Consider the following 10,789-nt stretch of genomic DNA (forward strand, 5'->3'; position numbering starts at 1 on the left):
AGCAAGGAACTCAAGCTTCCATCATAAACAATGATGTCAGAGCTCTCTCTAGCCATTTCGCTGCTCCAAGTCCCCATTGCGATCCCGAGATCAGCTTCTTTTAGCACGGGGGACTCCTTCGTACTGGTTCCAAGTGCCACCACCGCGGCGCCTTTCTTTTTCAAGCATTGCAATAGAAGTAGCCTGTCAGAAGGAAGAGCATTACCCATCACATAGATTTTGTCTACTTTATCCATCCTCTCTTCTTCATCGTAGTTTCTGAAGTCCTCGCCTTTCACGATTAATCCGCCAGTGGGAACAATTCCACAGACACTCGCTATGTCTTGAAGCTCTAACAAGTCACGTTCTGAAACCAATTTGATTTTTACTCCAGCATCTTGAAAAGCTTTAAGTGCTTCTTTTGTCTCCACACAACATTTGTGCTTATTCAGGCCTAGCATTCCTATCAAGATCAAATTTTCTTCTTCCAGCATTTGATTGTCACTTTGCTTGCAAGCTAAATTGACGGTTTTGAGACCTTCACGTCGCATCTGCTCAATATTTCTCTCAAAAAGCGTTCTTTTTTCTTCATTCAAAACGTTTATATCCCCATTTCTGTCGTAGTAGCTTGAACACTTGGCCAATATTGTTGCCGCAGGCCCTTTCCAATGCGAACACAAGATTTCTCTCCCATTACCAATATTCTTCTTCAACAACACTCCACTTCCTTCTTCATTCGAGCTCAATCCTTTTGTCTTCACAATTCTGCGATTCTGCCTCAAAATGTCAAGATTCATCTTTACATTTGATGCAGCCCATGGAAGGAGAGGATCTTCTGTTACCCTGCGAGGACTCGACGGCATAACAAGTGGGGTACTAATACCATCACAAAAAGCTACTCGAAGCTCTTCATCCATCACATCAATGAAGCCCGTTTTGATGACTTCATCATCACCAACGAAGCACATGTCGACATCCACCGAATTCAATGGAGTCGTGTCAGTGCAAATGGTTGTGGCCGAGCCCATCTTTACACAATCCAACAGTCCAGGAGCATAGGCCTTCCCAGACAACATCTTCTTTCTCCAATAAATTGCGGCTAGCGTGATCAAAAAAGGTATTCCTTCAAGAACTCCCACTAGAACTATGGCAAGTGGAGCCTTTATGAAACTGCTGGCCTTTTCACTCGGATTCTTGACAACTCTCTCTATGATATCCATGATCTCCACGCTTGCAGACGGTTTGCTCTTGAGCTCTGGGAGATCCGGCTTGGCCACGCGACTTGATCTGCCGAGCATTAGGCTGAGTAACAACACTAAAACAATGAGAATCGAGATTGAGAGCCCGGCAATCTGCGTGATCTTCCTCAACTTGTCAAGTTGAGCTGGTAACGTTATCCCCTCAGGAGTACAAGCGGCCACTTTACTCATCGCCTCACCCAACTCGGTGTTGGTTCCCACAGAAGTAACTAGCATACGTCCACTTCCATGACTCACCTTTGAGCCATGAAAGAGAAATGGAGATTCTTCATCAATGGAAGTCTCCAAACCATCATGCACCACAAGAAAATCGCCACCAATAAACAACCCATCAGCAGGGATTAGAGATCCTTCGCTCAAGCGCACCACCTCGCCTAACGCAATCTCAGATATGGACACTTTTTGTAGGCATCTTCCTCTAAACACATCAACCTCATATTGCTCTCGCAAATCTTTGGCCACTTTTTTCCTGCGTGAATGTTTAAGCCATAGGTCACGTATTGTTGGAGCAGCCACAAGTATGATAATGACAAGGACTATGATCACCCCTTGGTACCAGCCAGTCTTCGGTCCGTCTTTCTTGATTCCGAATCCGGTGTAAAGCACCGCAACAAAAAATAGAAGAAGAATGGTGCAGTCATTGCAGTGCCGTCCAAGAAAGCCGAAAAAGCCCGGGGCAGGAGCTTCCGTTGCTTGTGGAATAGAGACTAGTGGAGTTCCTTTAACTCTTCGGTAATATAGATCATTTTCATCGCCGGGGATTCCGTTCTCTAAATCGGTGTTGAGAGCCTGTGCGATTCCGTTGATGCCTCCAAAATCGTTTAAGAAGAATAAGTTTTTGGTCCTTACTATGTTGGCAATGTTGGCGCGTTGGAGTTCTGCATCACCATTAGTAGTGTCACCCACTATGTCCAAACGAGCATCATCTTGTGAAACTTGAGGTGCTGGGGTTGGAAGTTCTGTGCTTTCTATCTCCTCTGATTCCTAAATGAAATCAACCAAGTAATAACAATTGTTAGATATGTTTCTTCTTTTGGAAAAAAAAGAAGTGATAATAATTGTTTGATATGTTTTATGTTTTGCAGGGAATTAAAAGGTGAGGAACTCAATTAATTGCAATAAGATTAAGGCTTCAAATTCAAGGCAGGAAACTATTGACTTCCTGATGTTGGTCATGGCATGCAGAAAATGCTGGCTGCTTCCCTCAGTAAGTAACAGAGATTTCGAATTATAAACTTCCATTGGTAATTGATTGCTTTTAGACTCTTTTTCCTTCCCACACAAAGGCATCGACGTAACTCAAACAACGACATGATTAAATTTTAGGCTTATTTACATAAATGCCGAATTAGAGCACTTCCTATCTAAAAATGCGGACTCTTTTGTTTATTTGTAAAACTATCGATTATCACATATATAAAGACAATTATATTCTCATACAATGAAAAAAGAAAAAATAATAATTAAAGAACATAGTAGGTAAAAAATCAACAAAATAAGCAATTAGAAAAAAAAAATCAACAATTTAATGAAATGTGGTCGGTTTTAAGAAAAGGAAAGTTTCTCTTTTAAAAAAAGAACGAATATGCATATATAATTCCTAAAAAAAATGAAATCACCACATCAACCATCATAAAACAAGTGAAAAATTCCTAAAAACACATAAAAATTCATAAAACGAACAACATATTAAGTTAGGAGTCAACAAATGATATGCACAAAATCACCACATCAACCATCATTGCCATAATGATAATATGATCATAATAAAAATTTATAAATTTCAGTATATGTATAAACAAGAGAAATATGCATTACTATAATGATAATGAGAATATGCATTACCAATATAGTATAATTATGATAAGGATTTATAAATTATAGAAAATAGGCATTATTTTAAAGAATACAAATTTTATGATAACAATGAAAAAAAAAAGAATATACTAAATATGTTCACCAAAATATGAATATAATTAGTATTATCATAAGTAATATAAGATTTATTATAATTATTAAATAAACACCGTATATATAAGCATTAGTTAAAGTACACAATATGCGAATACAATCATTGTCCTAAAGATTATAACTTTATGATAATAATCCATATGAAAAAGATGACCATGCAAAATAAAGACGAAGAAAAATCCAATCTATTGATAGAGTCCTTATAATAAAGAACATAATTTCATGAGAATACTATAAGAAAGAAGGAAAAAAAATATATAAAAAAAACTCGATATATTTATATGCTCCTTATAAAAAAGAATATGATTTTATAATAACATTAATCCATATAAAAAAAGTTAGCATGTAACAAGAGATGAGGGAAAAAAACTGAAAACTTTACAATTATTATAATTTATTGCAAGATCAATGAAAACAAAGTAAAGAACGAGTATTATATGATTGATTATACCAACATATGGGTATAAATCCCAGAAAAAACGAACAAAAAAAAGTTGTTATGCAAATGAAATAAAAAGAAAAGATATGGATTCCCTTTGCATTGCTCACCCGCTGAAACTCTGTATGCAAGCCTCCCAGCAGCACAAACTAAACAATGTTTTGAAAAAAAAAAAAAAAAAAAAAAAAAACACAAGCGAAATACAAAATGAATACAAATGATATATGTAATAAAGAAGACTTTTTTTTTCAAACACTGAAAAAATCCTTGAGAAAGTCAATTAGAGTTAAAAGGGAAGGCAAATATTTAAATTATAATGAAAAAAAAATCACTACAAAAAACAATAATTAACCATATAAGGAGTATATACCTAAAATACTCTATAAGGGCAATTCCAGGAAAAAATATGCTTTATAAAATTTAAATCGCCATTTTTGTAATATTGTAAAATTGTCTATATTTTAAAAAATACAGTTTCAAGAATATGCATTTTATGTAATTACTTCTTAAATTTAAGAGAAAAGTAATAATAATTAAATAAGAAACTAAAGTAAAGAAGAGAAAAAGAAAGAGATTTGACGTAGTGCGGCAAGGTGCCTACATTCACAGGCTAGGAAAAGAGAGGGAATTCGCTAGTCATGAGCACTGTGAAGTGGGCTCTGTACAAATAGACGTTACAAGACACATAATCGGAGTAAGTTATTTATTAACGAAGTCAAAACTACTAATAAAGATACTTTCTTTAATATACTTTCCCTAATAAAAATTCTATGATTTGCCATAGTTTTATTCAGACGTATTGTTTATATCATTTTAAATTATTAAGTGCTATTGTGCCTTTATTATTTTCTTTTTAATAATTGAAAATTAATTAATTATTTTTAAGTTAACTTGCATAAATAATTACTTTTACCATCTTGAGTGGTATTTCTGATTATTTTTCTTAAATTTAATTTATTTGATCATATTGATATTGGATTAATACACATATATATCATATAACAAAATAATATTAACGTATTGTAAATAGTTATCTAAAATGGGAAACTTTTAATTTATTTGATCATATTTTGGATTAATACATGTAACAAAATAAATATTAACGTATAGTTATCTAACATTTTAATACTGTAAATAGGTTGTTATTATAAGGATATGACTGCATGCAAAAAAGAAATAAGTATTTTGTGGATAGAGCTGCAATTTTGGACCGCCCAATCTAGACTCAGCGGTTCTAATAGGCCGGGTCGGCCTGAGTTAAGGGAGGATCGGTCCAAACAAATCTGAATTTTTATAAAGCATTTAAAAAGGTTTAAAAAATGTGTTTGGAAACTTTTAAGCTCGAAAACTAGGTCTAGTCTGACTTAAGGGTTTAGGTCCGGATTGGGTCAACAGTGACAAGTTTGGGGTGTGACTCGGTAGACTTGCAACTCTAATTATAAATTATTTCTATGGAGAAAGACGTGAGTTTATTAATAAAAAAATTAGTAAATATTAAGAAAATGTTGATAACTAATGTATGTAATTTTGGGGTTTTATTGGAGTAAATCCTATAAATTTTGGATTTTTAATGAAATTTGGTCATGAATAAATATAGATAAATTCCTCATGTATCAAATTTGATAATGAGATAAACTTATAAATTCTAGATTTACGATCATTGGATTTTTTTTTTTAAATGAGAACTGTATTCAACTAAATAAAAATATATAAACACTAATATTGTGAATGCCCTAGTGATACACAAGACAAAACTCTAAATTGAGAACAAATAATATGTTGACCGAAAGGGATAAAATACATGAAAAGTAATTAGCACAACAACGTCAATGTTGACCGAAAGGGATAAAATACATATTATATATATATATATATATATCCTATCAACGTTAAACAATGTCTCCAAACAGATCTTCATGTCCAAAACTACACAATTAATTGTGTCCGGATCGAAACGCCTTTTCTTCTTCCTCACTATCACTATTATGTTTCTCGATTCGGGGTATTGGTTTGATGAGAACGACAACTAACTAAAAGTGGGAAAGAAGATAAAGGAGTTGTTTTCACTTTTAAATCTTAAATACCAAAATTAATTAAAAAGATTATTTTAATTATAATAATCCTTTCTTTCTAAAACAATAGTCTAATTAGTATTCATTCTTTCTACTATCCCGTATAACCGGAAGTGCTTACCAATAACTTGATGCGATCAGTTCGGGAACCAATATTGATCATGAAACATAAGTATTATTTTATAAAGAGAAAATTTGACATACATGTATTAGGCATATTTCACTAATTAATATATATATTATCTGAATCCAGTAATTAATATACATATTATCTGAAAAAATATACTAATTAGGGAAAAAAATATCATGGATCCATTGATCGATCTTGTTTATTCTTCTCATCAAGTTCTGTACATGGGCAAGGGACATATACACACACATATATATACATATTATAGATTCTTCAATATAACACACCCACACACATATCTGTATTATGTATATATATATATATATATATATAGGGTTCATGTAATGGAGGAGAAACAACACAGAGAAAGAAACAAATATATATTACTTACCACGTCATAAGCAGCAGTAGTACTGGGCAAGGCACCATAAGTGAGAGCTGAAGAGGAGATGAGTCTTTGGTTTCCCTTGGCTTTGACTAGTCTGATTGAGACAAAGATCTTACGAACTTTGAGAATTATATATAACTGACGCCAATATTTTCTTCCTTTATAATTAACAGTGACCAACACTGCAGTTTGCTGAGACTCAAGGTCGTCTAGAACTGCATGATGTCCAGAGCTTGCTTCTAACACGTGAGCCATATACAGGATTCTGGTGACTTTTCTTAATCCAAACTTTTCCTGGGAATAGTTAGCAATTTACTGCAAGAAAATGAACGGAAACAATCATCAATAAAATTAGAAAACAAAGAAAAACAGAACCTAAAAGGTGATAAGCAGAAAATACATGCCTTTCTTGATATAGTACTACTAAAAATAACATGGGGTTTGCTTATCACTTGTGTAATAACCATGTATAGGGGGAAATATATGGAAAGCAAGCAAAAACGAACAGAGTTTTGCAGTAGTAGTTCTGAGATATGTGAAAAGTGCGGGTGGAAACAACCAAAATGGTTTTATAAGGTTTTGGCATTTGCCAGGTACTCCTACCCAGGCACGGATTTACAATAGGACAGCCAAAAATATATATACTGTATACACATATCAGTCCCTTTACTAGGGCTTTGTAGTTTTACTGTGTTGGGGCTAACGTGTGGGGGCTGGGGACCCATCAAATTCGTACGAAAAGAAATTGTAAAATAATTCGTATATGTAAAAACGGCAATTCAGGAATTTTCTCAACAATTACATTTTCAAGTTTTTTGTTTGTGTTTTGCTTCCTTTCTTTATTCTTTGTCTTAATTGCTTTCGTGTAGAAATAGCTCATTCTTTATCAACCGGCAGATTTTCTTTTTCAACCGGCTCATTCTTCAGCAGGCACGCGGTCAGCCGATCCCTTTCCTTTCCTTTGAGTTGTTGGCCATAAAACGAAAGCAAGCGATATGATGCTGTAACTTTAAGGTATGTAATTTAGAAATCTATTAATCCTTTTACCTTTAGAAGATTAATTTGTATGTTTGTATATGTTGGTTTTTTTATTTATATTGTTTTGAATATACACTATATTATAATAAGTTTACTAAGGTCTCGTTCATTTCACCAATTTAAGTTTAAAATTTGAGTTTTATTATAGTAAAAAAATTTTAAAAACAGTCACATTTAACTTTTTTACTATAATAAAAAGTTATCATATAAATTTATATTTCAACTCGAATAAGTGGCTGTAAATATACACTATTAACTTGTTTGTATAATAGGTTAAGTTTATTTGTGCGTGCGCTCACGTAATAGATAAGGGCAATATAGTAACCGCGGGGCATGAGTATCGAGGAAACTTCTAGTTCTTTTTTAATCCATCTGCTTTTTCCCCTCTTTCCTTGACTTTTTTCTGTTTCTATTTACATGTCTTTTTTAATTTAGATGTTGCAATTTCAATTCTTTTATCAAGATTTCTAATTGAAAAGCTGGTTTTAATGGAATATATATTATATATATAATTCAGAATAAAAGTCAATAACTAAATTAGCTTAATAAAAAATAGAACTTAAACCTAGAAAAAATTTAAAATAACTAATAATGATCAGAATACAATTTACGATTAATAAAAGACCATAATAATTTAGAATAAAATTCAGTAACTATTGCATGAATAATACATTAATGATTAGAATAGTAATTTTTCGTATAATTTTTTTTCAAAGGAAATTTTTCTTAATAATTAAAAGACCTTATTTCTTTCTTTCCTTCTTTTTAAACTTGGGTTGAGACTAATCCTTATTATTATAAAATTTTAAATTTAATTATTGTTTTTTTAATTTTATTATTTATGTGACTACACAAAATTTTAATGACACTATAGAAAATAACCTACAAGATATGTGATAACCTACAGGTTATAGAAGATAACCCGCACGTTATAAAAAATAACATGTAAGTTATTAGTCACAAAATAAATTTAACAACCGTGAATAATTAAAAGTGTTAAGACATTTTTAAAAATTCCTCATTTATTATCTCAGCAAGTACCAAAATTTAAAACGAGTGAACCGAAGACCAAACTAAAGCCGTCCCAAAGTCATCTCCCAAAGTAACCAAATTCCAATGTGTAGCTGCCTTACGTGTCTTGAGATAGAAAAGAGAAGCGACGCGGTTTGCAATTTCTCAAGAGCAACAACGAACATGGATTTTGCTACGATAATATCATTTTTTTATGAATTGTGATGTGTCATTATTACTTATTACACTTGGCAACTGTAAAATCCATATTTTCATTAGCACGATCCGATGATGCAGAAAACATATACGATGAACGACATTTTGGAGTGAAACGATATTATTGGTATATGAAACAGTATTAAGAACAATATTGAAACGCGGTTTGTTTATCAGACACGCCTCAAATATTATACTTTTGATATATATATATATATATATATATATATATATATATATATGTACGTGTGTGTGTGTGGTATGTTGTTGGTATAGTCTCAAATCTCATGGTGAGACGTTTAACGCAAAAGCACTCCATCAGATCCCTTTTTTATTTTTTTTTTCCTTTTTTTTTGGGTAATTTGTATATAATATAAATGTATATATCGGTATATACTTTTTTCTATATTATTACATGAATGAAACTTCCATGATGCTTTCGAGAAACAATGCCGCGTGAAGAACTTCAAACCAAAAGTACTACAGTCTACATGACATAGTATTGACGCCATGAGCTTGGTTAAATATAGAGATCTAGAATATTCCATAATATTAATATTGATTATATAGATGCTTCAAAACCATTTTGGTATGTGCGCAAAAATTGAAGATGATATATATGATTATTGGAATTTTAGTTTTGCATGGGCACATAGGGCTGTAATGGTAGCTTCGCAATTTGACGACGTTGATCATTTATTTATTTATTTATTTATTTTGCTTGTAGCTATTGATATCATTTATTTGTTTCTTTAATTTCTCCTCTCTTTAAGTCTCCCCACGTATACATATATATTTATATACGCACAATATATGTATATGTGTGTGTGTCTGTGTGTGTGGTATGTTGTTGGTATAGTCTCAAATCTCATGGTGAGACGTTTAACGCAAAAGCATTCCATCTGATCCCTTTTTTTTTTTTCCTTTTTTTTTTGGGTAATTTGTATATAATATAAATGTGTATATATATATCGGTATATACTTTTTTTTCTATATTATTACATGAATGAAACTTCCATGATGCTTTCGAGAAACAAAGCCGTGAAGAACTTCAAACCAAAGTACTACAGTCTACATGACATAGTATTGACGCCATGAGCTTGGTTAAATATAGAGATCTAGAAAATTCCATAATATTAATATTGATTATATAGATGCTTCAAAACCATTTTGGTATGTGCGCAAAAATTGAAGATGAGATATATGATTATTGGAATTTTAGTTTTGCATGGGCACATAGGGCTGTAATGGTAGCTTCGCAATTTGACGCGGTTGATCATTTATTTATTTATTTTGCTTGTTGCTGATGAGAACATAGCCATCAAAGTCAATCCGGAAGAAAGACAATTAACCTTAAACGTTCATCAAGCCATTGTATGGCCAACTTGCATATTCCAAGAAGTTCAGGCGCAATTTCCATCAAGAGACCAAGTCAAATTGCGGATAAAGAGTTGATTTTATCATAATTCTATCTTTTTAGGTTTAAGTTTCAATTTAAACATTTAAATTCCATCTTAGGCGTTTTTAAGGTAGGAATTAGACTCAAATTCGGATTCCTTCCCTAGGATAAGTTTTTAGGCGTTTTTAAGGAAGGGATTAGAGTCAAATTCGGATTCCTTCCCTATGAGTTATCTTTAGGCGTGTTTATCTTATCTTTAGGTGTTTATCTTCATTTATGCGCCTATCTCATTAAGGGTAGGATAGGACTTTTACAAATTTTAAACCTTTCAGTTTGTTTTCGGCTATTTAAGGCTGAAATTTGAATTTAATAAAAAGTTTTTGATGTTTATTCACTTTGTGAGATATTCTTCTTGAATTCTTGAAGAACTATTCCGAACTTATCAAGGTTTTCCTTGTGGCGTTCAACCTAACTTATCAAACGGAATTTCCATACTCGTTTGTGGCATCTTCACCATACCAAGGTGTTGGGAATAGTGTCCTAGAAGCATGAGATGTAAAATGATATTTATTATTTATTTAATAAAAGAGTTTATTCATCATTTTATGTGCATATATTTATGAATAATTTATGAATATCAAATAAAATTCCTTGATTATTTATGTAACCTTAAACATGATATATAAGTGTTGTATACGAGAGCATAATGGTTAAGGATAATAATCAAAAGTAATTGTTCATAATAAATTTAATTAAAGTTCAGAATCTTTAATTAAAACATTATTAATACATGTCATTCCCATTTAGAATGGAACGGTGTTATCCGCACTGTTAATATGGCGAGATATTGAATGAGTGTATTTCGCATAATGAGATTATGTGGAACA

The 10,789-nt window shown here is 32.1% G+C and overlaps 1 protein-coding gene and 1 long non-coding RNA gene across 2 annotated transcripts; one reads left to right on the plus strand and one right to left on the minus strand.

The window, feature by feature from the left end:
* Nucleotides 1–29: 29 nt before the first annotated feature.
* On the minus strand, nt 30–6,607 carry LOC112091274 (putative calcium-transporting ATPase 13, plasma membrane-type; the record flags this gene model as incomplete). Its single annotated transcript, XM_024164465.1, has 2 exons — nt 6,242–6,607; nt 30–2,222 (listed from the first exon to the last, which is right to left on the minus strand). Coding segments are annotated over exons 1-2 (2,445 nt in total), but the record flags the coding sequence as incomplete, so codon positions are not given.
* Nucleotides 6,608–6,659: 52 nt separating this feature from the next.
* LOC112091273 lies at nt 6,660–8,662 on the plus strand. The gene is made up of 3 exons (XR_002902065.1): nt 6,660–6,831; nt 7,108–7,252; nt 8,311–8,662. It is a non-coding gene; the product is annotated as an uncharacterized LOC112091273 (long non-coding RNA).
* The last annotated feature ends 2,127 nt before the right edge of the window (nt 8,663–10,789 follow it).

This window comes from Morus notabilis, unplaced genomic scaffold, assembly GCF_000414095.1.
Source record: "Morus notabilis unplaced genomic scaffold, ASM41409v2 Scaffold443, whole genome shotgun sequence".
Taxonomy (NCBI): Eukaryota; Viridiplantae; Streptophyta; class Magnoliopsida; order Rosales; family Moraceae; genus Morus; species Morus notabilis.